The following is a 26,921-nucleotide window of genomic DNA, read 5'->3' as shown; positions in this document are numbered from 1 at the left end:
GGGTGACACTGGGCATGTGCAGGGTGATGCCACCACCCATCACAGGGACATCTGGGACCACTTCCACTCTTAACTCATCCTGGCTGGAGATAGTCAGGGTCTTACCCTGATCATGTACAAAGCTCCAAGAAACCCACTGCTGGCCATGACAGGGGTGATGGAGCTGCTGGGTGGGTAGAAATCATGGACTTAATCAATTAAATAATTAATAATCCCAGTCATTAAGGTTGGGAAAGCTCTCTAAGATCTCCACGCTCAACCAGCGCTGCCAGGTCTGCTCCTAAACCACGTCCCCAAATGCCACATTGACAAGGTTTTGAACCCTTGCAGGGATGGCGACTCCACCTCTGCCCTGGGCAGCCTGTGCCAGTGCCTGAACACCCTTTCCATGAGGAATCTTACCTCCCATCCAACCTAAAGCTCCCATGGCACAACTTGAGGCCGTGTCCACTATTCCTGTCACTTGTTACCTGAGAGCAGAGCCCAACCCCCAGCTGGCTCCTCCCTCCTTAATGCATAAAAGGGCCTTTGTAGTGGCAAGCTGTGTATTCTCTTAAATTGATGGAGAAGGAAATGGTGAGAGCCAGTGGCACAAAGATCATGGGGACAGGGCTGAGTGGAGCTGCACCAGGGCTCCCTGATGGATCCAGGGGAACTCACTGGGATGGGTAGAGCTGGAGAACTGTACCCATGAGGGGAGAACCCACCACGCCTTCCACTGCCTGCAGGGCTGGAGAGAGGATGGAGCCAGATTTGGGTGTGCAGAGAAGAGACACTGGCAATGGGAAAAGGTTACCCAGAGCAGCTGTGGCTGCCCCTGGATCCCTGGCAGCCCAAGGCCAGGCTGGACAGGGCTTGGAGCAATGTAGGACAGTGGAAAGTACACCTGCCCACGGCAGGGAAAGATGAAATGAGCTTAAAGTCCCTTACAACCCAAACCAGTCTGGGATTTAGGGGTTCTGTATTACTGTACAATGGGACACACAGAAAACCTTCTTTGTCTTGGAAGTGGACAAGCACAAGCACAGATTGCCAAAAGTCTCTGCTGCAGACCATGTGAAGTGAGTCCTGTCCTTGAAAACAGGTTTTCCTTTTTTTCTTGTGAGGAATATTAATAACTTTCAATTTTTAAAACACATAAAGGTTTGTTGTAAAGGTTTCACATGGCTCCATGAAAAAGAATTTTTTTTTAAAAATTTACATATTCAAATATCAAATATTTAAATATTTTATATATGTATATAAAAATATATATAGTTAATATTTAAATTATCAAATATTTAAATATTTCAAATATTTTAAAACTCCCGTATTTTGAAACATTAAAAACTACTCTACTGGGCCAGGTCATGTCATTTTAACACTTTTGTGATTGTGTGTGTTTTCCTGCCCTACCTGCAAAGGGAAATCATCATTTCCAAGGGCCTTTGCTGGAGGCACAAGGTGGATTACCAGACCTGTGTCCTTCGTTTAGGAATAATAGCCATTAAACTCCTTGTTGCTATGGGGCTGCAATTTCCAGAGGCGATCCCCATTATCGGAGAGCTGGCTGCTGGCGAGCAGTTAATGAGAGAGCTTTGAAATGGCTCAGTGCAAGCCCAGCTCCCTGCAGGCTTCAGAGCAGCAATGAAAGAGGAGAGGGAGCCCAGGCTGGGCCCAGCTGTGAGAGCCCCGCTTGGGCTGGGGAGGCCTCGCTGCTGCTGCACAGACTGGAGCCAGCACAGGGGATTTGCCGCAGAGATTGATCATAGAATCATAGAATTCCGGAATGGTTTGGGTTGGAAGGCACCTTAAAGCTCATTCAGTGCGCCCCTGCCACGGCAGGGACACCTTCCACTGTCCCAGGCTGCTCCAGCCCCATCCAACCTGGCCTTGGGCCCTGCCAGGGATCCAGGGGCAGCCACAGCTGCTCTGGGCACCCTGTGCCAGGGCCTCAGCGCCTCACAGCCAGGAATTCCTTCCCAATACCCCATCTAACCCTGCCCTCTGGCAATAGGAAGCCATCCCCCCTTGTCCTGGCATTCCAGCCTTTGTCCCAAATCCTTCTCCACCCCTTGGAGACACTTTGGGCCCTGGAAGGGGCTCTGAGGCCTCCCTGGATCCCTCTCAGGTGAGCCCCCAGCTCTCCCAGCCCTCAGAGCTGCTCCGTGCTCCCAGTGCCCTGAGGCAGCCTGGGGTTTTTCAGTGGCACAAAGACTGAACTTTCTCCTGTGTGTAACAGGGATAATTAGGGAGGTTGTGCCTTCCAGGACAGGTCCATTTGCTGGAAGGGCTCTGAGGCCTCCCTGGATCCCTCTCCATGTGAGCGCCGCCAGCTCTCCCAGCCCTAGAGCAGCTCTGCACTCCCAGTGCCCTGAGGCAGCCTGGAATTTTTCAGTGGCACAAAGACTGAACTTTCTCCTGTGTGTAACAACCTGTGGATAATTAGGGAGGTTGTGGCATCCAGGTGCAGGTCCAGGAGCAGGGAGAATTTTTGTCTCAACATGTGGGCAAATTGAGAAAGATAAAAAATATGTGTTTTGTGTAAATGCATGAAATAAATGAAATGTATAGAAAGAAAATGTATGTAATGAAATGTATATAATGAAATGTATTCTTGTCAAGGAGCCAGAGGGCTCCATGCTTCCCGAGGGACCACGAGCTGGGAGCCAGGGATGGTGCTGTGGCCAGAGAGTCAGGGATTGCCCCAGCCCCATGGCACCTGAGCAGGGGAGCAGAGCAGCACCAGCCCCATGGGGAGGGGAAACCCAGAGCCTCCTTCATCAGGGGGGCTGGGGATGGTGAGGCAGATCCAGCATCAATTCACACACCAGGGTCAGGATCAGTGGAACCTACAGCCAAGGAATGGGCACGGCTGCACTGGGGGCCAGCAGAGTCACAGCAAATCCCAGGTGAGGATCAAAGGCTCAGGCTGGGGGTTAAACACAGCCCTTGGGCCAACAGGCAGGGAGGGGAGGGGGGGCTCCAGGTGAGGCTGGCCCGGGCCATTGGCACTCCCAAGGCCTTGGCAAATCCTCCTGGAAATGAAGCATATCCAATCCTTAGCTGGGAGCAGTGTTCCTTGTTTAGTTTGATTTTATCACCAATCTGTTTTCAAAAAAAAAACCCAAATCCCTAGGTCTTGGGGTCATGGCATATGAAAAAAAAAAGAGTAAAACCATTGTGCCTCTGTGTTACTTTGAAGAAACCTTTGAAAACATGTCCTGACTGCCTCCAATATGGAATATTTCCTCCCAGGCTTGTGACTCTTGTTTCTTGACTCCCTGAGCTGGGCAATGGCAGCACATGGCACTGCTGGCCACCCCTCCACTGCCATCTGAGCCACCCCACTGCCACTAATCCTGGACACAGGAATGTGCAGCTGGAGCCCCTCTGCAACTCCGCTCCATCTTTTGACTTTGAAAGCTCACTTCAACTACATAAAACCATCAATAAAATGAACCAGCTGGTACCAAGACACAAAGGCTGACAATGGTGCCTGCTAGGACACAAAGGACACCCAGTGGGACAACAAAGTCCTGGCTGGGCTCTGCAATGTGGGGCCGTGGGAGGGGGAGAGCCCCCCTCACCCCCGTCCTGGTTCAAAGGGCAGCGAGGAGAGAAGGGCAATTAGAGCTGGCAATTGCCTTCCCCCAGCACCCCCCGTGTCACTGAGACTGACAGCCCAGGGAGGAGGGGACAGTGCAGCCAGCCCTGTCCCTGGGACATGTCACTGCTCTCCTAGCATCCATCAGTGCCTGCACCCCTGAGAGCCTCCCTTGTTCATTTCCCAGTTTCTTTAACTGCTCAAGCATCTGGACCTGATTCATCTGCCCAGTCTGTTTCATTTGAGGTGCTTTTTATTCCTGCCAATAAAAAAATCTGACCACAAAATATCCCCCTCAGTCCCCTCTAGCCAGCAAAACCAGACCTTGCCATGTTCCCTGTGTGGGGACCTGCTCTGAGCCAGGGGCTGGGCAGCAGCTGGGGCCTTCCTGAAGAGCTGTAGGTGCCTCTTCTGGCAGGAAAATGGCAGGAATTCTTCAAGGCAGAGATACTGGAGAACAGGACTGGGGGAAAGCCAAAAGGGAGAGCTTTTCCTTATGTGATCATGGAATCACAGAATCCCAGGACAGTTTGGGGTAGAAAGGACCTTAAAGATCATCTCATTTCAACCCCTGCCATGGTTGTGGTGATGAGAGAACCTTGGGTGAGCAGAACTGCCACCCAGCTGCTCACTTCCCCAAAAATTGGAGGAAAAAGGGGGCAAGAAAACTCACAGGCTGGGATAAGATGGGGAATTCACCAATTACTGTCACAGGTTTAAACAGACACAATTTGGGGAAAAGTAATTTAATTTATTACCTTAAAATCTGGGTGGTGGGAAAGATCAAACCAGCATGTTTTCTCCTCAATCCTCAGTCCTTTCTCAGATTCAGTTTTTCTTCTTTGCTTCTCCAAACTCCCCTAATCAGCCCACTCCAAAAAAAGTGGTGCAAGGGACATTGAGGGCAGCAGGTCAAGGTCAGCACAGAGTGGTTTCTTCCTCTTGCTCCTTCCTCCTCACCTTTTCTGTGCTCCAGCCCAGGAACCCCACAGGCTGCAGCCCTTCAGGAAAACCTCCTGCAGTGTGGTCCCTCATGGGCTGTGTTTTCCTCAGGAACATCCATTTTCCCTGGAGTGGTTCCCCAAGGGATGCTGTGTGAGTGTCTGCCATGGCATGGTCCCATCCACAGCTGCAGGGAACATCTGCCCTGGTCTGAGTCCTTCTTGGGCTGCAGGGAAAATCTACAGCACCATGGAGCCCCTCCTGCTCCTCCTTGCTGCTCCTCTTTCACTTCTCACTGTGCTCTTTCCTTCCTCCCATCTGGCATCTCCTTCCCCTTCTGAAATGTTTCCACAGAGGCACCATCAGCTTCACTGGTGGCTCTGCCTTGGTGATGGAGCTGACTGGGACCAACCCCCTGAGGGGGCTCAGCTGGCTGGGACCCCCCCACTGCACACCTCAACCCCCCAAATCCTTCCTGTGAAAGCCCCTGTGGGATGGCTGCACCCCCAAATTCAGCCAGGGAAATGGGATGGGAGAGGAACTCAAGGAGAAGGAGGAGTTTCTGGAAAGCAGGAGAGGTGTGGGGGGGCCAGCAGGTGCTGCGGGAGGGAAGGGGCTCTGTGGGGAGGGAATTTCCCACACTGCTGATTTCCAAAGTCTCTGCATCAGTCACCTTAGTGCCAAAGGTTGTTTCTGGGCAGGGATGGAAAAATAATTCAGCTGGAGGGAGCCTGATGGGCATTGTGGCTCTCTGCTGCAGGACAAGCTATGTAAAACACCTGAGAATGCAGCTTTCCTTGGCTGGCAGTGGAGACAGATGCAGCCAGACCTGGAAGCTCAGGACCTGGGCAGATCTTTGTGTTGATCTGCAGCTGAGTGGGGGGAGAGGCCTGAACAGCCCCCAGCCAGCTGTTTGTTTGGGTCATTCCCCATCCCACGGACTCCTGCTCAGAGCTGTTCCACAGACTGACCTTTGCAGCCCTTTGGTGTTATGAAACACAAAATCCTTTGGCTGCAGTGCCTGCCTGATGTTCCCTCCTGGCTGTGGCTCCCTGGGTCACAGGGATGCCCTGGGAGCAGGAGGGAGAGGCTGCCCTGGAAACCACAACATCTTCTTACGCCCCTTCTGAGGTTTCTCTAAGCTGGGACCCAGTGGAAAACCATTTAGTGGAGGCCACTCTCAGGCCCCCCAAGGATGGGTTGAGAAATATCTGTTGTTTGGCTTAATAAGTAAGTTTTAAATCAGAATAGGTCACTTAGAGCTATAACATTGTGTGGTTTAGCTGCTTGCTTAGCTTTCCTTTCTTGGTCTGAGTAGCTGGATTTGCAGAAGCCTCAAGTCACAAGCTCTGAACTCTCACCCAGATGTGCTTTTGGGTGGAATAGAGTTCATTTTACCAGTAATTTTCCTTGTAGCTGGTACAGAGCTGTGTCTTGAATGCAGTAGGAGGATAATGCTGCTAACACACTGATGTTTGAGCTGTTGCTGGGCAATGCTTTCCCTAAATCAGGAAGGGTTTGGGCTCCCAAGCTCTGCTGGCTCAGCGAGTACCCAGGAAGCTCAGAGCAGGAGATAAGGAGGCTCCGGCCACCAGTGGAAGCTGCAACTCCACAAGATAAGAGAAGTCAATGGCCAGTGTGTGTGGAGACAGAAAAAGTCCAGTAAGGTGTCAGAAGACCCAGACCAAAAATCACCACTGGAGGCATGAAGAGGGTGTGCACAAACTGCAAGGGTAGAAAAGCCCAGGGATCTCTTTTTTCAGGGTCCCTCTGCAGAGACACCCAGCTCAAGCTGCTCCCATTCCTGTAGCAGTCAATTTTTTTTTTTTTTTTTTTTTTCTGGGATAGGATGTCTGAGAGTGTGCTGCAGGGAGCCAAGGGCAATGAAACTTTTTTAATAGTTTGACATCTCAGGTGGGACCCAAGACCACAATCTGGGATCCTTTCATCTCCAAAGATCCCATACCAGCAATGTGTGAGCTCCCCTGGGACCTTTGGCGTGGGAGGCTGTTTAGGAATGGAATTCTCCAGTTTAGTGCTCCCATGCTGCCTCTTGCTTCCCTCTCACCCTCCACCTGTGGGTGGCTGAAAAGGACAATTGGAGGCATGAAAGATAAAGATGGTGGGTTGAGATAAGAACAATTTACTGGAAACCATGAGATGAGAAAATGAACAGTAACAGCAACAATACTAAAGACAAAAGGTGTAAGAAACTATTCACTGGGAGAAAATAACACCCAATAATTGACAATACCCGACCACTTCCTCAACTGAAAGGAATACCTTTCCCCCTTCTCCCAGAAGAGTCCCTTTCCCTGCTCCCAGCGATTCACAAGGTGGTACAGAGCAACCTTCAGGTCCTGGTCATGCCCCTTCCAAGCTACTGCAAAAACTAACACTGTCCTGGTCAGAACCAGGACCCAGGCTCCAAAGGATGAGTGTTAAAATTCCATCAGTAGATTTGATGAAAATACTGGAGTTTCTCTATACTGGGGGCTGGGAGTTGAACCCCTCTCATGCTGCTTCCTCAGGCACAGCCTGGTCAGCACAAGGCAAACACAGAAAAGGATTTTAATCCCTCTTAATTCCTGAAAATTATGGGAAAGTAGACTCAGCACTGACGAAGGAATGCCCTTAACAGAGGTGCTACAAAACTGTGGAGAGAATCTTTGGCACAGTAGGTCTCTCAGAAAAGCACACAGATATTTCATATGGAGGAGACAGGCCATTTATAACCAGAGATGGAGCCCCACACTGCAGTGGCCACCACAAGGGACCTTTGACAGCACAGACTCACATTTCTGAGGCATTGACTGGGGTCCCAGGACAAAGGGATTGTTGGTAGTGTGGGATAACTGGCTATGAGGCCACCATAAAGAACGTTGGTAGCAGGGACAGAAGAACACCAGAGTTCCCATAAATGGGGAATGACAAAACCATGAGGAGCCTGATCTACTCTAATCAGCGAGGAGGTCATTGGCAGCTCCATTCACCAAAATCTGGGCACAGCTCTGGGGTACAGGCACAGGTTCCACTGGATATTTTGGGCACTGTCAGATTCTGGGCTGCCATTGGAGATACTGGAAGGAAGGGATGGTACTGGGGAGAAAGCCCCTACCTGTGAAGATCTGAAGAAGGAATAGGCTGGCAGGATCTCCTAAGGTGCACAATCCCCTGGATCTGGAATGTGACTGAGTGCACAACCATGCCCTCCTCCTTAGAGAGCATTTATGATGTACTTTATAAATTATATTATATAAATTATATATGATATGATATGATATGATATGATATGATATGATATGATATGATATGATATGATATGACATGATATGATATGATATGATATGACATGACATGACATGACATGACATGACACTATATGATATGATATATATTATGTAATATAATATATTATATAATATTATAAAGTGCTATGTTATATTAATAATATATATTATATTAATAATATTATATTATATTAATATAATAGCAGTCCATTATCAACATTTCCAGTCCATGGCATGTTATGGATACCCACACACCACAGCTCCCCATTTTCCACTCTGCAGTACCACTGGAGCCAGGAAATCACCAACAATCCTCCCTCTGGCTGCATGGCTGGACAGATGCTGTGCTGCTTGTGGAGGGGTGAGGCCTGGCCCATTAATCTGTACTCAGAGAGGCTGGCAGCTGGATTAGTGCTTCAGATGCTCTTAACATCTGCAGCTGCAGGACAGCCCCCAGTTCCTCAGCTGGAAGCCGGAGGTAGCAGCAAGGCTGGTAAGAGCTCTTTTTGGGGGGTTGGGGATTGAATTGCTGCTGCCAGATAGATGGATGAGGGAGATTTTATGGCAGATTTTGTGGGAAAGGTGGTGGTGGTGCTATTATCCTGGCACTTCCCATCATGACATGCAGTCCCTTGGCTGTGGGTGGGATTCCCAAGGGTAAGGGGTGTTGTTTGCTGTGTAGAGGGAACAGGGCAAAGGAGCCTTGCAGGGGGGCTGGAAGGACCCTGTGGAGGAGCCACAGGGAAAATGTGTCATCCCTGAAGGTCTCAAAGCTTCAGTTTGTTGTGTTTGGAGGTGAGGATGGCCAAGAGAAATGGGAGGTCCCAGAGCTTAGGGCTAAACACAAGATGCTACCAGACCAGAGGCAGAGAGAGGGGAAGTCCTGCTGAGAACTTTTGTGGCTACTGTGTTTTATCTCATAGAATGGTTTGGGTTGGAAGGGATGTTTAGGACCACCTCATTCCAACCCCCATGTCCCCCCATGTCCCCCATGACCCCAAAGCCAGTCTTGTCCCTGCAGCTCTTCTCACTTGAGCTGGGCTTTGTTATCTCTTTGCTCTGACTGCTTTTTTCTGCACCAACTCTGTTCTCTCCATCACAGGGGTTTATAAGCCCTTTATTTGTGGGGACCAGCAGCACAGGGGATGAGAAGAGCCTCCTGAGCAGCCATGGAGGGGTTACAGCTGCGGGTAAGGACGCCCTCATGCACCTCCCACTATCCTTCAGAGTGCCTGGCAGAGAAGGAGGATGAAATCCCAGCTCCATCTCTGTCCTGTGAGCCTGGGAGCTGGGAATGACTCCCTTGTCTGTCACTGTGGGAGAACTCCAGGAGGCTGTTCAGGATTAAGCCCAGAGAGTGCCTGAGCTCCCGGCTTAGCTCTCCGTGTGCCCTCCCCGTGAGCAGCTCCCCAGGCTGGCTGCAGGCACTCAGGGACTGGCCCTCTCCTGCTTAATCGCCTCCTGTTCAGATGTCAGGAGGAGATGAAGCTGCTATAAATAGATGGTGAAGCCCTCCTGGTTTCAGCTGTGATTCACACACATGGCACAGAAGCATTAGGAAGAATTAACATCCAATCTCTCAGGCACTTTCCTGTGCAAATGCCATGCTGTCCCTGTCACTTAAGCTCCTTTCCCAGGGGAGATCAGCAGCACTCTCTGGAGGGTCTGGATGGGCCAAATGGATGGGGAAAGCCAGAGCAGGACTCCTGGCAAGATAAATCTGGAGCAGGACCCGTGGGGAGAGAAAGGGGGCTGCTGCAGCCGGTGCCTGAGCAGCGCCTGCCCCTGAGGCAGAGCTGCCTTTGGGAGATGCCCAGGGCTCCTGCTGCGCCCTGCCCGGGCTGAGGCTGGCCAGGATGGGGCTGTTCAAGTGCCCACACGCCTGGAGGAAGGACAGCAGCCTTTGGGACTGAGGCAGCTCCTGGAGGTGGTACGTGAGGGGCTGGGGGTGTTTCTGGCTCTCCCTAATCCCTGCTGAGCTGTGCCTTGGCCGAGCAACCCTGGTGGGGCAGGACTGTGACCTGGGTGGTCCGATGGGAATCCCCAGATTTTCTCCCCATTCTAATTTTGAAAAACTCGGGGGGTGGGAAATGTATCCTACTGCTAGGCTGTCCCCATGGGAAGCTGTGTGCACTCATTCCTGCAAGTGTTTGCATTCATTTGCATGTGTTTAAGTGCTCGGTGTCCCCCTTCCCCTGCCTTGCTGTGTCTGTGCTGTGAGCTGTGACAGTCACAGAGACACGGAGTCAGGGGGAAACCAGAGGAAGGTGAGACCAGACAGGTCCTGGAGTGGGAATTGGGAGGAGGGTTTATAGGGATCTATCCATCTGCTTGCCTGACAGTCTCCCAGGTGCAGGGGAAAAAGTGATATTTTCCCTGGAAAGTAGTTTGGAGGGTAGAGCATCTCCCCGGTGGAGGAATATTTTTCACACGTTCGGGTATCTGATGTCCCATCAATAAGGGAGATCCATATCTCTAATCCATGGTATTGCCAGGGTTTCTTGGTTTCTTTGCATTCTCACCAGATCACAGGGTAGAGAAGGAAAAAAACCCTTTCAGAGCACTCATGATCAACATGAAGTAAAGGGCAGTTTGGACAGAAGGATAAGTTTGACTAAAAGATGAGCTCAAAGTTGGTATCTTTGTGTCTTCACTTAATGTCCCAGGGAGTCTGGAGTCCATGAGATGGGGAATACACCAGAAAATAGTATTCTCACCTTGTTCTCTGGCACTCAGGAAGCAGGGCTTCTCAGTGAAGCAAGGAAAGAGGCAGAAAAATGGTCAGAGGAACTGAAAATTGGTGGAGGAATCTATGTTATTAAGATGGGACTAAATCCAAGGAAGTCACCCATGAACACTCCAGGGCAGAGGGCCCTGTCCCACTCCTTGCTGCATGAGAACAGCTCTGGGTGACATCCCTGAACACACACTGAGCCACAGTGTGAGGGGATTAAAGAGATCTCAGCACAGGCTTTTCCTTGGGTGATGGAATCTCCTGCCTGCAAAAGCCCTGAAGGAGCTTGGTATATACAAACAAGAATGGAATTGGTGTCAGGATGGAATTCCCCTATTTAGAAACAAGTCACAGGCTGGAATAGGGACCTGGAGCGCTCAGGCAGGCTCAGGTGTGACTGGGTCTGCAGACATCTGCACAGTCTTAAGCCATCCTTGAATTTTAATTGTTATGGAAGAGCCTGACATAAGCTGCTTTCAGAAATTCCTATAGGAATGCCTGACCAGGCTGAAGGTTTTCAGGAAAAATTATATTTCTGTTATTATGCAGAAAGTGGAACTGCAACTCAGAGTTCCAGTGAAGGCTGGAAAACCCAGCTGGATCCACAGAACCGTGTGCGGGTCTGGGAGAGGCTCTGCAGATTCCCTGGCTGTGAGTGACAAGGCTCAGTTGGTTTGCAGAAGCTTTTGCATGAGCTATCCTGTATCTCCAAAACAGGGAGGGGGGAAAAGGCTGTGTGGAAATCTAAAGGGAATATTTCAATCTGTCTATCCTACAAGTGAGTCCAGACAACCTGAAACAGCATAGGAATGTGGAGCATATTGGATGCAAATGGCAGGCCATATGTTTTATAACATTAATTGCCAAACTTTCAAAAGCACCCTCCTGACCTCCTGCAGGCAGTGAAGGAGCACAGCTCAGGCTCAGGCACCTCCTCATTTGTCATCTGTTCCTTGTTTTTCTTCAACATTGATCTGGTTCTCTCACCAACCTGGATGGTCTCCAGTGTTGTGAGAGCTGCACACACTCAAATATCAGGCAGTTTTCCAAAACATGGCATCTGTAAATGCCAAGCTTACAGATGGTACGTGATAGAATGGGATTTACAGGCACAACAGAGAAGGGTAAGGGCAGCACGGAGTGAAAAATTCCATCATTCATCTAGAAAAGCTGGATCTGCTCAGATGGTCTGGCTGGTGGCTGCCATGAACAGATGCTGGACTCTGGAAAAAGGGGCTGGAAAGATATCCAGGAATAAGTCATGGTGATTGAGAAGGGAGGAAGTGAGAGCTGTAACTGAGACTCCTGCCAGGCTGGGATGATGAGCTTCACCTGCAGGGAGGGGAGAAGGCAAAAGGAGTAGTTGGTGTTCCACAAGAACCAGCAAGGGGAGGCTCACAGAGCTCACTGAAAGCCAGGAGGTAATTTCTGGTTCCAGTACCCCAATAGGGGCTGGTCTGCCCTGCCCTGGTTCAGCAATGTCACTGAAATTATTCCAGAATAGTTTGGGTGGAAGAGACCTTAAAGCTCATCCCATTCCACCCCCTGCCATGGGCAGGGACAGTTCCAGCAGACCAGGTGAGTCCTGTCCCTGCAGCAGCTTTGTTCTGCAGCACAGGGGCCTCTCTCCCAGCTGACACAGCAGGTGTTTTCTCTCTCCTAGCCCATTCCTTCTCCATTCCAGCAGGCACCCTGCAGCCGGAGCTTCCTCAAGCTCACTGCCATGGAGCTGAAGTGGATCCACGTCTTGGTCGTGTTCCTCCTCCTGCTGTCCGTGGCCATGACCGGCTGCTTCCTGTGGCAGTACAGCCTCCCCAAGGTGGAGCCCAGTGAGTAGGGGGTTTAACCTTGGTCATGCTGTGCCACAGAGATTTGGAAGACTAATAAAAGCTTTCTTCCCAAAGAGCACTTCCCCGAACAGAGATTTCCCCAGAGAACAATAAGGCAAGGCCACAGAGGAGGTGAAGGCTGGGTAGATGGAGGCACCACATCACTCTGCTGCTGTCCAAAGAAGCTCCATCACTCCTGGCCTAGGTTTGGATAGGATGGGGCTGTTGAAGTTCTAAAGGGGCATTTTATTTTAGATTTTTTATCTTTTATTTTTCCTGTTGTTACTCCAGTTTAGAAACAGATTTTTTTATACCTTACCATCTGCTTCAGGGTTTGCTCTCTTTCCTGTTCCCCAATCTTTGCCCTGGCTTAAGCCCTCTGGTTCACACTAGAATTCATGGAATCACAGAATCATAGAAAGGTTTGTGCTGGACGGACCTTAAAGCCCATTCTGTTCCACCCCTGCCCTGACAGGGACACTGTCCCAGGGTGCTCCAAACCCCATCCAGCCTGGCCTTGGACACCGCCAGGGATCCAGGGGCAGCCACAGCTGCTCTAAGCACCCTGTACCAGGGCCTCAGCATCCCCCCTCACAGCCAGGAATTCCTTCCCAATATCCCATCCATCCCTGCCCTCTGGCAGTGGGAAGCCATTCCCCCTTGTCCTGTCACTCCATCCCTTGTCCCAGGTCCCTCTCCTGGAGCCCCTTTAGGGCCTGGGAGGGACTCTAAAGTCTCCCTGGATCCTTCTCTTCTCCAGGAGAGCACCCCCAGCTCTCCCAGCCTAGCTCCAGAGGGGCTCCAGCCCATGGAACATCCCCATGGCTTCCTCTGTTGATTATAGGAAACTCAACTGATCCACTCAAGGCACTGCATGCACAAGGATTAAATATACACAATGTCAATGGATCAGAGTTTTAAGTAGCTGAAAGGTGACATGAAATTCATGATGGAGGTGCTAGAAGTATTTCAGAAACCGAGCGTTGAAAAGGTTTCAAACCACACATTTTTATCTCAGAGTACCAGACTGCCTGTAGGCTGTGTGTATCCATCCCTGTCCATCTCCAAGATTTCCTAGTGCTATTTCTCTCCTCATCCCAATTTCTGATGCTTCACGTTCACCTGGTAAGCAAGAAGATGGCACTTTGTCCCCAGCTGTCAGAGCAGGGTAGCTGTATTTATGAACACCTTGGGATCAGCTGGGAGAATAGTGCCTCCAAGAAAGGGAGTTCCCATCTCTCTCAAAGTTTAAAGATCTTTGCCGGCCACAAAAATTTAAGCTGTCTGTGGCATATGGAGGATGCAGCTCATTCAGGAGACAGCTCTTGGAGTGGGTGTGGGGCTTTGTGTGTAGTACTGGATTTCAGGTGGCCCTCACAGGCCACTCCTGGCCCCATTTCTGAGGTTATGATACAGGGATGACTCTTTGCCACTGCTGTCCTGAACCCCAGCTCACACTTTCCTTTAGACATGGGCAGGCCCTCCCAGGGGGCTAAACCCACTGCCAGGCACTCCAGAGTCTTCTGCAGCCCCAGTTCTTTACTGTCCCAGGTTGCACAGTTAGTTGAAGTCCATCCTGTGTCCATCCCACGTTGGAATAAGCACAGTGCCCCTGCCAGCCCTGTTTTACATCAGACAGAAACAATTCAGCATTGTCCCTTCCCTGTGCAGAAATATCCCTTAGGCCAATGCGAGCAAGAAAGCTCAAGGGGGCTGCTGGGTGAGGTTCAAGCTTGCCCTTGTGTCTGCTGAGGTCACCTGTGTCACCTGAACTGTTTTCCAGATCCATCTGTGATGGAGGTGAGGTCAGAAGCTGTGCAGATGTGTCCCCGCTACCCTGAGCCAGTGCCACTGGACCACCCCCTCCCCATCCTGAAGGAAGCACTGGAGAAGGTCTGTGGGGAGGAGGGAGCAGAGGGACACACAGCTCTGGGCTGCTCTTCTCCAGGGGACATGGTGGAATTTGCCATGCTGGGGAAGGAGGTGGGGAATTGAGGAAGGGAGGACATGCAAACCTAGAGATGGGTGTGTGAACTCCTCCAGGGAGCAGCTCTCTTGCCCAGAGGGTGAGCTGGGGTGGACAAACATCATCACTTGTCCATCAGAAGGTATGGTGAGCTTCCACCAGCAAAAAATAATGGCTCTTTGCATCTGGTCCACTATTAGGCAGCCCTCATGTCTTGGAGAGTACCTGGCTCAGGTGCTCTCTGGTTCCAATTCATCACCCAGGACCAAATTTTCTTTCTTTGCTGGCTTTCCCCGCAGCCCTGTTTAAAAATTAAAAAGATGCTTATACATAAGCATCCACTCCAGGGAAGGGAGTGGAGAGGAAAGGAAGGAGGAAGGGGAAGGAGGAAGGGGAAGGAGGAAGGGAAAGGGAAAGGGAAAGGGAAAGGGAAAGGGAAAGGGAAAGGGAAAGGGAAAGGGAAAGGGAAAGGGAAAGGGAAAGGGAAAGGGAAAGAAGGTCTGCATCTGTCTGGAAGAGGGTGTGATACATTGTCATGATATTCTCAGTATGAGATGGATCTGACATTTTAGCACTGCCTGAACCTCTGGCAGGCTCCATGAGCTCTGAGGAAATACTGCAGCATTGCTCTGTCTGGACCATAAGAATAATCATGCTCTGACAGGACATTCCCTATTTTTACCCCCTCTCACGTGCTCTCTCACTTGTCTCCTTCTCACAAGTAGAGGGCAATCAGCACTGTAAACAGTATTCAACATGCAAGTGAATCAGGGATTTATACAGTGAAAAAAATATGTTTTCTGTTGTATTTTATGTTACTTTAATAATCTCTCTTATTTTATTTGCCTTTTTGTCTCCCTTAAGGCACTGAGCAAATGTTTCCATAGGAACATCCACCACAGCCCTGAGGTCCTGCTGCTGAGAGCTCAGGACCAGGTTTGGGCAGTTTCCCTGCACACACATGGCTTTATCCACACTGAATTTCAATTCCCATCACTTCACATCCACTTTTATGAAGTCTCTGCCTGTCTGCAGGTCCAGGCGAGTCTAAAGGTCAGAGTCTGAGAAAAGGAGGACCATGATTGTTGACATGAATCTTAGACTGACATGGGTTGGAAGAGACCTCACCCAGTGCCCCCCCTGCCATGGGCAGGCACATCTCCCACTGTCCCAGGTTGCTCCAAGCCCCATCCAGCCTGGCCTTGGGCACTGCCAGGGATCCAGGGCAGCCACAGCTTCTCCGGGCACCCTGTGCCAGGGCCTCCCCACCCTCACAGGGAGGAATTTTTTCCCAAAATCCCATCCATCCCTGCCCTCTGGCAGTGGGAAGCCATTCCCTCTTGTCCTGGACTCCATCCCTTGTCCAAAGTCCCTTTTCATGGTTTCCATGAGAGCAGAATCTTCTCAGGAGGTGCTGGGGTACCAGATGAACACATCTGCAGATGTACCAGATAGGCCACTGATCCATGAGGAGGGAGGGCAAAGGACCCTGACAGAAGGGCTGGACACAAGCTGCATGTTTCCACTTGCTGCTCTCAGTGCACTTCCCCTGGCCATTCAGTGAAGAGATCCCAAGGACATGACTCAGTCTGGCTTTTCTTACCTCAGATTCTGGGTCTGGAAGTGCATTTCTTATGTCTTAACCATGGTGTGCAAAACAAAACGTGTGCCTGAAAATGCAAATGATATGTGCAAGATGATGACATAGCTTTGAAAAAGTCCCCAAAGGGCAAGATCGATGCATTCTGCTTGCAGGAGGTGGGTGCAGAGCTGATGAGGAGTTCTGTACAGCCCAGTGAAGAGTTCTGCATGGCTCTGGTACAACAGGGAGCCAGCAGCAATCAGAGCCCTTCAGCTTCTCAGAGCTGTTTCTCAGGTTGTGGTTTAAACAGAGGCCTGTGGGAAATAGTAAAGGAAAAAAGGTTTCTAGAAAACTGGGAAAGTAGACTTCAGAAACAGAAAGAACAGAAAACTTAAGAGTTAAATTGCAGCAGTCAAGTCTGAAAGCAGAAAAAGTTAAAATTGTATAGCAAGCAAGGATATTAAACAATAGCTTGAATCTTAGGTTTGGTTAAGATAGACCTCAACACTGTAGGAAAATATGTTTAGCAAGACAGTAGAAGGTTTTAAGCTTAGTAATGGAGTGTTGTGATGTTAATAGAAAGAAGACAACCAAGCATTGTGTGAAGTAGTGTATGTATACTTTTAGTAATTGGCTGAAACAATTGTCTGTAAGCTTTAGCAATATGCTATTGGCTAGAAAGTTTTTGAAATGTTCTATAACAAAGAAATCTTTGGTTGTTGCTGGCTGTATGAGAGCTTTGCCATCTTTGTATTGTCTCAGCCATGCAATGAGGCTGATGCTGCAAATAAAGCTCAAGGAATGTATCCCAGCAGTCCTGTCCCATTCGTGAATGAAAGAGAAAAAATAAGAGCCCAAGCTCCAGAGTGTTTCATGGCATGGGAAGTGTCATGGGATATCTGAAAAGCCTTTTTCTCATATGTCTTTGACCCTAAAATACCAGTTCAAAGAACAGATGTGCAGAATGCAAATTAAAAAAGAAGAAATTGCAATTATTACTTGTTGATATTTGGTTTTAATCATAAATATTACAAGCATAAGCATCACATTCATCTACACAGTGGATATGTAGACTGAAAAAGGACATGGGATAATTCAACAGAAGCAATTCTAGAAGAAACAGATAAACAGTTAAAATACTTTTTTTTTCCAGAACACCGTTCATAGGATCACTCTCAAGTGCTTGAGAGTGATGAGGGTGGGTGATCTGAGCCTTCTATTGCTTTGTACAGACTGGATGCATTGTAAGACTCTTGTTTTGGGAGCTCATGGTTTCCCTTTCTCCCCAGGTGGACCAGATGCTGCGGCAGAAGATGCACAGCTCCGGGCTCCCGGCCATGTCAGCCATCGCCATCTACAACGACACCGTGCTCTGGACGGGCAACTTCGGCAAGAGGAACGCCTCCGACCCTGCCTCGGGGGCGCCCAATGAGTACACCATCTACAGGTGGGGCACCTGGCACAGTGTGAGAGCCAGGAAAGGGCAACACACCTACAGAGAGCTGGTACCTCTTGTATTTACAGGGACTCCCATGGCAGGGAGGAATGATGCATCTGACTCCATGTTCTCAGAAAGCTAATTTATTATTTTTTTATGATACTATATTATATAAAAGAATACTAAACTAAACTATAATCACCTATACTAAAGAATATAGAAAGGATACTTACAGAAGGCTAAAAGATAAGGAAACTCATGACTCTTTCTCCAGAGTCTGACACAGCTTGGCCATAATTGGCCAATAAGTCAAAATAATTCACAGCGGAAACCAATGAAACAATCACCTGTTGGATAAACAATCTCCAACCACATTCCAAAGCAGCAAAACACAGGGGAAGCAAATGAGATAATATTGTTTTCCTTTCTCTCTGAGGCTTCTTCCCAGGAGAAGAATCCTTGGCAAGGAGATTTTCCAGAAAATATGATGGTGACAGGTACCTGCAATAGAGACGCCATCACAAACTGCAGATCCATGCAGGAAACTCTGCTGGCTTATGCTGGAACTTTGTGGGACAAAGAGAATTCCCAGATTGTTATATGCTGGTGGCTTACTGAGCTACTTTGTATTTATTTATGTATTTTTTCATTTAACTCTGACAATATTTTAAATTGGAATGGCAGTGACCCTAAAGAGCCTGAAAACATACTGTTCCTTACATGGGAATGGCTTCATGTCCAGAGCACAAACTTGAAGACCAAGAGCTGGCACAGATTTGGAGAGCAGAGAGGAGACAGTGCCACAGGATTAAAGAAAATAAGAATAAATGTTGGTTAAGGAAAAACTGATGTTTGGGATGAATATCTGCGGAACACATAACGCAGACCCATAAGTTTATTTACTGTTCCAGTGAAGTCAATTTCATATTGGCTGTTATTTTTTAGGTTAAGACAGAATAAAGCTCTTAATGTGTGCTAAAAACCAAAAACCAAGATGAAAGAAATGCTTCTTTCCTCTAAAGATCCATTTTCAGTGAATTGTTACTGTGTTATCTAAGAAACATAGGCTGTGCTCTGACTATAAAATTATGTCCTCGGAATGAACAATTTTGGACAGTTTCAGAAGCTGTGATTATCTGTCTCTTCCCCAACTGTATAATGGAGAAATGACCTTGAGCTATTTTTCCTCCAGAACCATTGAATGATTTGGGTTGGAAGGGACAACCGAAGTCCGGTTCCAATCCCCTGCCACAGGGCAGGAGTCAGGGCCACGTCCCTGGGTGGGCTCGAACCACCAACCTTTCGGTTAACAGCCGAACGCGCTGACCGATTGCGCCACAGGGACAGCCTGGATGGAGCCAAAAACTGTGGGAATCTGGCATTTAGGGACAGTTTGATAGTGCTGGGTAAATGGTCCAACTCAATGATCTGAAAGGTCTTTTCCAACCTAAATGATTCTGTGATTTTAACCTTAAAATTCCAGTAAACTATGTGAGAGTTGTTATGGTATTTACTAACCAGTAATTTACAATTTATGTCTTTTTGTGAATGCCAAGTGAATAGGAAGAGATCAGCAGCCCACTGCACTGGACATTCAGAGGTTATATTGCAGTCCATAAAGATTCACATTTAAGGATAGTAATTCAAACCTCCTACCTGTGTTTTAGCTATTCCCTCTGGAATGAGAAAAAATGTAACACGTAAAATCATGGTGATCTCTTCTTTCCTCTTGATTCATGGGCTTCTTAATGCTAAATTTCTCCAAATGTCTCTTCCCTAACAGAATTGCCAGTGTCTCCAAGATCTTCCCCACCATTATGTTGTACAAGATGTGGGAGGAAGGAAAAGTCACATCCCTTGATGACCCCTTGGAGCGTTATGCCCAGAACTTTGTTATCAAGAACCCTCTGGGGAGGCTCAAAGACTCAGAGCAGAGATACACAGCAGATGGCCTGGTGTTTTTGGAAAAAGGCTCGATGCCCCTGAAGCCATCCCTGGTCACCCTGCGCAGAATGGCCAGTCAGCTCTCAGGTGAGGCAGCTCCCTGAGTGTCCCTGGGCCTCTCTGCCCTGGAAAGACGCCTCAGAGAGAGCAGACCATATTCCAGGAATAAAAAAAAAGCTTCTGGGAGGCTGTTTCCCAGTCTGGACCCTGCACTGTGCATTTCCCAGGGATCAGGCAGGGCTCTGGGAAGCAGGGTGTCAGCAATGTCATGGAGTGCTCCAAGGGAACTCTTGTCCAGGACACCTGCCAGGAAAGGGCTCAGATGAGGAGGGTTTTTCCCCTGCAAGGTGAACACAGATTCCTTTCAGGTGAACACAGATTCCTTTCTCCTCACTACCATGACCTGAATCAGGTTCCAATTGCACAACAGTATTTTGTACTCCAGACCTCATTTTTCTGAGATGTAGAGTTGAGGGTCAAATCTCTTTGCTTTGAATAGAAAGACCTTGATTGCTGAGCTAAATTTAGCTGTCAGTGTGGTTCCTGATCCGGGATTCCTGAGCTATTTATAGCTTGGCATTTGCTGTCAGAGAAGTGTTAATCTGCTGCTACCTTTAGAATTGGGGAACATCAAGGGAGAAGGAGCTCACAGGACTAAGAACTTTACCCTTTCTCTGAAACAAAGCTGTTAACACTTGACTGAGGGATTACAAAATGTAATGGCCAAAGAGACTGTGCTGATATCACATGTGGTATTTTGGTCAATCTCTGTAACACTTGCATTTTTCCTGATTGGAATAAATGCCCTAAAATTAGGACCTAAAATCAAATAGCATGGCTGCAACTTGCAGGGACCTCAGGATGGGGTACAGCATCATCTGAAGAAAGCCAATAGGAAAATGAGGGCTCCCCAAAATGGAATGACTCTGAAACCTGGAAAGAAGCAGATGAACAACCCAAAGTGGCCAGTGACCACATCCCTGCCCAGCCCCTCTCCCTGCAGACAAGGTGTGGCTCCATCCAGCCTGATGTTGTCTTCAGGGGCACCAATTCTGCCCGGTCCCCTCTGACTATCCTGAGCACCTGAAGCTGCTCTGACTGCTCCTGTCACCCAGGGAGGTGTGACATGCACCCAGAAATGTTGTAAGGAGCATTAGTCAAGAGAGTACCTGGTCGTGGCATAATTGCTTGTACTGCACAGCCCTTCCATTGCTTCCATCACTGTGTTAGATTTGTGCCCCTGCTCAGCTCCTTTTATGCTCCTGTGTATTTCTGGATTTTAGAATGTGGCCCAAATTTCCCAGAGCACCCCCAGAGGACACACCAACCCTTGGACTCTGACAATTCAACAGAAGGAGGTGTACAGTTTCAAAATCCCAACTGCAAATCAAAGGAATGTTCTGGTTCCACCTTCCATTTGCTGTGTGTCAAACCCCAAAAAGGAATAAGTTCTGCTTAGCACTGGGATCAAAGCCCCTGCATGACACATTCTAAAGTGGGTTTCATCTAAATTCATTCAGTGAAACTGATCTGTAATAGATCCTCATTATCTGGTCTCTCCATTGCATATTACAGAAGTAACTCCAAAGGTTTTTCTCCTCAGCACCCGACGGGCCCATTGCTGGAGGGAAGCTCCAGCTTGTTAAAACTGTGATTTTCCAGTCCACACGAATGACAGGATGGGATGTGATTGTAAATTATTAACAACGTGCTTGTCACTTCAATTAGCAGCCCATGAGGTAGAAATCAATGACTCTGGATTATATTATGCTCTGGTTTATCATTTCCAATGAACCTCAAGGAAACACTGCACTGCTGTCACAGAGCTGGTGAACTCTCCCACTGCTCCAACATTTTCTTTGCTGCCACTGGGACAAGTACATAATGAAGGAGCCCATTGTCCACTGGAAGATGTCTGCATCTCTTATCTGGTCGTGCAGCTGCACAAATAACCCCAGAGCAGGGGGCAAAACAGTCCTCTCACTCCAGCTCAAATGCCAAGTTCAGGCAAGATAAGAAAAATAAGTGTTGCTGCCAAAAAAGAATGGGGCTTCATTCAGTCTCGCCAGGATGCAGGACAAGAGGAAAAGGCCTCAAGTTGCATCAAGGGATGCTTAGATCACATATTAGGAAACAAATTTTCAGACGAAGGGTTGTAAAGCATTGGCAAAGATGCTCAGGGAGGTGGTGGAGTCACCATTCTGGGAGGCATTCAAAAAATGTGAGAAGTGGCACTTGGGGACATGAGTGGAGAGGACAGTGCTGGGTTAATGGTTGAGTTCCATGATCCTGGAGGGCTTTTCCAACCTTAGTGAATCCATGATTAAGATATGGTCACTGAGCACACGATTGTGAGTCATTTTTCTGTCAAAAACATAAATTCCCAATTTCCTCCCAAACATCCACATTGAAGCCCGTTGCAAATGGCAGCAAGGATTCCATTTCAAAAGTGATCCAAGTTCTGGCCTAGGCAAGCCATAGATCCTGTGCAGAGAAGCTGGGGTGATTAAAAAAGTACTGACCAAAAAATTGTAGGGAATCTGTGTTCAGTGAGGAATGAAAAGTGAAAAGAACTTGATATTTTATGCATTTAGAAACCCTGAATAATTAAAAATGGAAAGAACCTTGGTTTTTTCTATATTCAGAAACCCTGAATAAATGTTGCTAAGGATGAGGGGGAAGATAAAAATACTTTAGGCCAAGCCTGGAGTTTTCCAGAGAAGCTTAGGCCTTCTGTGGTGAAGTGTAAAGAATGAAATCCTGTTAAAAGGAGCTGTTACACACATTTGTAGTCCAGGGTATGCAGTCACATGGAAATAGAGGGATTTCCCAATACCCCATTTGCTCCTGTCTTCCAAACCACACTTGGGGATCCAGGATAATTTCCATTATTCCTCAAGGCGTTTTCACTGAGATGCAGCAGCCCAGAGTTGATGTTGGCTGGACCTACGTAAGGCAGAGTCGGGAGTCCATGACTTCATGCCATGTCCTGCAGCCCAGCAGGAGCAGCTCCTTGCTGTGTTTCCAGAGCTCTCATGTCCACCACGGGTGCTTCCATTTTGCCATTGAATCTTGCCTTTGTTCTGTGTTCACCAGAGGCGTCATTTCCATGATTTCTCTCTTTCTGTGGACAGGTCTGCCCAGGCGGCTGCGATCCACCAGCCTGCTCTGGAAGGGCAGCACTCAGGACGCCCTCGCGCTGCTCAAAGACGACGTCCTGGTGGCAGACCCAGGAACAAGGTCAGACACATTCCTTTAGGAGCTTTTGGTCTGGATGTGTTCTCCACCCTCAGCCCCATCCCCAGCCTCCATGGCTGGTGGATAAAGGCAGCTGTTCCCAAAGGGAGATTCAGCCATCTCTGTCACTATTGGACACGAAAGAATGCAAGCTGTTCTTCAGGTGAAGGAAGGAAGAGGAAGTTTATTTCCCTGACTCCAACATTTATAGCTTTCCAAAAGTGACAGCGGATTGGAGGGTGATAGGGACACCTCTCCAGTGACAGTGGTCAAACCAACAGTCCATCAACTTTCTCCTCCTCCATAAAAGAAGATAAAATAATCAGTTATTTACAGAAAGTGTCTGAAAAAGTTCACCACAAGAATGTCCATATCAGAAGGCCTAGAAAATCTTAAAAAACCAGGGTGACACATCTCCCCACACTCCTGGCAGAGGCTGGGAAAAAAGACGGTTGGACATGTCAGGGTTGGGTTTGGTGTTTTAAGCCTAGATGAGCCAAATTAAACTGCTGTAGTTCACTTTATGAGCCTTAAATGATGCGGGTTTTCAAAAGTGGAAAAGTACTTTAATTTAAACAGTTTAAATCATCACAGGTTTCAGTTAAAATCATATCTGTGGTAAGCAGTGTGTCTCTAAATTATCTAAAAGGTCTACGAATGTTTGTTTCAATTCCTGTAGTCTGTTACCTGGATTACAAACACTCAAAAATATCATGGATTCATAGAATCCCAGACTGATTTGGGTTGGAAGGGACCTTGAAGATCATTTTTCTCTAGCCCTCTGCCATGGGCAGGGACACCTTCCACTATCCCAGGTTGCTCCAAGCCCTGTCCAACCCAGCCTTGGACACTTCCCCACAGACTTCAACAGGATCCAGTGGACAGCAGATGAAGGAAAGAATTCAAACTAACTAGGAAGAAACTTTCTAAGACTGCAAAATTGTTTGGTAATTAATTACAGCCTGAAATAATTTACCCAGGATAGCTGAGGATCTACCACTCACTTGTCCTAGTTATGTCCCACATCATGTAGGAGGCTACAACAGATATTCCTTAAAGGATTTTAGCATTTTAGTACCATCATCTTCTTTGGTATTTTTATCTTTATTGTAATTTATCTCCATTGGTATCTTTATTTTATGATCCCCATGAAGATAAATAAGGACATCCCCTCACAGTCTCTCTATACCTTATTAATTGATATGTTGGTAGTTTTCACTCTCTCTCCTTTTTCCTGGTTATGCTTCCCAGCTAACAGATCATTCTTCCCAAAGGAAGTTCACATTCACTGATACAGATATTTTAACGTATTTTTCTCTGTTGTAATTCAGCTCCGTTTCAGATACAAGGTTTTACATACAGAATGTGTTTGTTCTTAGGGTGAGAATATATATGCTCACCATGCTTTTATTCAACTAAATGGGCTGGAAAATGTTGAAGTGGTACCAAATTTATGATCTAAATAGGTCTCAATGAGATGTGTGGCTTCACACAATTAAAAAAACCAACAGGGTTGAAAATTTAATGAATTTTGAAAATGTATTTTTTAAAAATGCCCCTTCATGTTTTCATGCCATTAAACTTCATTCAATTCTGAAGACATAAATCACTTGATGGTTATTAAAGACTGGCGTACTCAAGTTTCTTTAATGATTCCACATTGCTGGATGCTGCTTTGTGGGCTTTTAAGTGCTCTTTAAATGCTTTTACCATCTTAAGGTAGCTTAGGTATCTAAGTGATTATCCCATGGCAAATCCCCAAAGAGGTTTACCCAGGATTTTGAGACCTTTAAGGTGAGCACCTGGAACTCCCCACGCTGCTCTTAAAAAGAATGGATGGTGAACAATTATAAACAGCAAGTCAGGTTATGCAAATATAGAGTTGTTTGTTTTCCATCTCCAGCTCTCTCTGTACATCAGGGTTAAACAGCTCTGCTGATGTTCCTGTAAAATATTTCTCTTTCTTGATTTAACAACAAATCATGGCAACAACATGCAGCTTTTCTTGTGGGAATCCATAAAATCAGAGGGTTTTGGGAAAGCTGCAAAAGGCAGGCTTCAGAGACAGCAGAACTGTGATTAGAGCTAAGCAGTAGCCATGAGATAGGTCAGCAGAAAAATTATGTAAAAAGTAGAAAAGCAAGGCCAAATAGAACAATGGTCTGTGTATTAACGCTTGTCTAGAAAAACTCCCTAAGCTGCAGAAAAGTATATCTAGCGAGATATTAGGAAATTTTAAGCTTAATAATGAAGCTCTGTGCATTGTGTTTTAAGGCTTACAAGCAGGTATTGTATTTGAAATAAGCAAGCATTGTTTTAACCAAAGGTACCTGTGCTTATAGTGGTTGGATGGAACTACTGTCAATATGCTTTTGGCTTTGTGTGGTTGGTCAAAAAACTTTTAAAGTAAGTTGTAACATTAGGTTCTTGGTCTGCTGCCTGGGATGTGAGCTGATGGCATCTTCCCATTGTCATCACCATGTAATGAGACTGATGCTGGAAAATAAAACAGATCAAGGCACATTCCACAGCAGTCCTGTACCATTTGTGATTTGTACATAGCCCCCAGCCAGCGATATTTCTCTGTCTCCCCTTCATCTGCCATTCCATAAAATGGGAATTTTTCCCTAAAGAAGAGAGACCCAGCCACTGATTTTGCATATCACTGATGAACAGCTGATCCCAATATATTCTTCTTCCTTCCAGATGCCACTACAGCAACCTGGCCTTCTCTCTGATGGCCCACGTGCTGGCTGAGCACGCAGCCGACGGGCAGTACCAGCGCTGGATCTCGGAGAACATCCTGGAGCGCCTGGGCATGGAGGACACGGGCTTCGACATCACGGCGCCCGTCCGCTCCCAGATGGCCGTGGGCTTCTACGGCAGCCAGCAGCCAGCCCCGCTCTACGACCTGGGCTGGTACCGGCCCTCTGGCCAGATGTACTCCACAGCTGCTGACCTGGCCAAGCTGGCCATGGTCTTCCTGGGCACCTACCACCGCCGGCTGCTCGAGCCCGACACGGTGAAGACGATGCTGACACCCCTGCTCAAGTGCTCCGGGGAATACTTTGCTAACAAGACAGGCACACCCTGGGAGATTAATGAGCAGTTGGGATATGATGTCATCAGGAAGGATGGAGACCTTGATGGTTACTCAGCAACCTTCTCTCTCATCCCCAAGCTCCGCCTGAGCTTCATTGTGCTGATGGCAGGGCCCAGACCGCAGGGTGGGGACATTGTGACTCAGACATACGAGCATCTCATCCCTGCTATGGAGACAGCGTTCAGAGAGGCCGACAAAAGCTTGGTTCCTCCTCCAAACCCAATCCCCTATGTTGGCTACTACACCTATTCCAACCTGACTTTCTATGAGATCAAAGTTGGAATTGGTGGGGTGCTCCTCATGCAGCAGTTTGGGCCTCATGTGGAAGAGCTGATCCCTGAAAAGTATCGGACAATCAAGCTCCACCACCTGGAAGATCGCGTTTTCCAAGTCGTTTTTGACAAGGAGTTCCCATGTGTTCTGCACCTGGGCTCTGCCTCCATCTCACTGGAGACACAGAATGGGCAGCTCTTTAATTTCTACCCCTTTGACCGCAAGGGTTTGTCCCCTGGCTTTGACGCCCCGGGGCTGAACACCTACAATGTAGTGCGTGTGCTGCGCAAGCCCGTGTTCTACAGCTAAACATTCCATGCTCTTCCCTCCACTCCTGGGAGCTGGCTCCAAATCTGTGTCTTACCAGACTCTCCTGCCTCTGTGACATTGTGGATGCCATTCAAAAGGGAATGATGGAGGCAAATGACTCTTTTGCCAAACAATCCTTCCCACTTTTAAGACAACTTTAATGACTTGTTGTTGGCCCCCAGGCCAGCTAGCACCTGGACACACCTGCAGGAAAAAGAAGTGTGAATGTGCTGGATGGATATGTTTGGATGCCATAAAAAAATGCCAGGCACTAAAGTTTCCACTCTAATATTGTCTGTTTGATGACTACTGTGGTGATCAACTACTATTGTCAAAGGGCTGAGAATTCCCTGGATCTCTCAGAAAATGTCTCTTTGTCAGTCCAAGGATTTTTCCAGGGCTTTTCAAGAGCCTGTCTATCACAAACAAGGTCCCTTACGTGGGTTTGCCAAAAGCATTACGTGCTAAAAAATGGCACCAGTCTGACACCAGGCCCTGCTTGGGATCCCTGGGGAGTGAGGGCCTGTTTCTTTCCTGGATCATAAACTTTGAAAAGTGCAGAGCAATGTGGTTCTGTCTTGGCTCCTTGGCTGGTCCTTCAACGGATGTGGGAGTAGTGTAGAAGCTGAAGCTCACTGCTGGCTGTAGGGGCACAGGAACATAAGGTGGGATGTTCCAGCTGGACTCA

At 47.9% G+C, this 26,921-nt stretch overlaps 1 protein-coding gene and 1 non-coding gene across 2 annotated transcripts; one reads left to right on the top strand and one right to left on the bottom strand.

The window, feature by feature from the left end:
• The first annotated feature begins 12,314 nt into the window (after window positions 1–12,314).
• On the top strand, window positions 12,315–26,233 carry LACTBL1 (lactamase beta like 1). The gene is made up of 7 exons (XM_030963970.1): window positions 12,315–12,371; window positions 13,512–13,538; window positions 14,182–14,274; window positions 17,219–17,376; window positions 19,151–19,398; window positions 22,446–22,551; window positions 25,255–26,233. The coding sequence occupies exons 1-7, from the start codon at window positions 12,333–12,335 to the stop codon at window positions 26,231–26,233; spliced, it is 1,650 nt and encodes a 549-aa protein (XP_030819830.1). The 5' UTR covers window positions 12,315–12,332.
• TRNAN-GUU lies at window positions 18,639–18,712 on the bottom strand. Its single transcript has one exon. It is a non-coding gene; the product is annotated as a tRNA-Asn (tRNA).
• Window positions 26,234–26,921: the final 688 nt, after the last annotated feature.

Source organism: Camarhynchus parvulus, chromosome 21 (assembly GCF_901933205.1).
Source record: "Camarhynchus parvulus chromosome 21, STF_HiC, whole genome shotgun sequence".
Taxonomy (NCBI): domain Eukaryota; kingdom Metazoa; phylum Chordata; class Aves; order Passeriformes; family Thraupidae; genus Camarhynchus; species Camarhynchus parvulus.
This window is presented reverse-complemented; position numbering and strand designations above follow the sequence as displayed.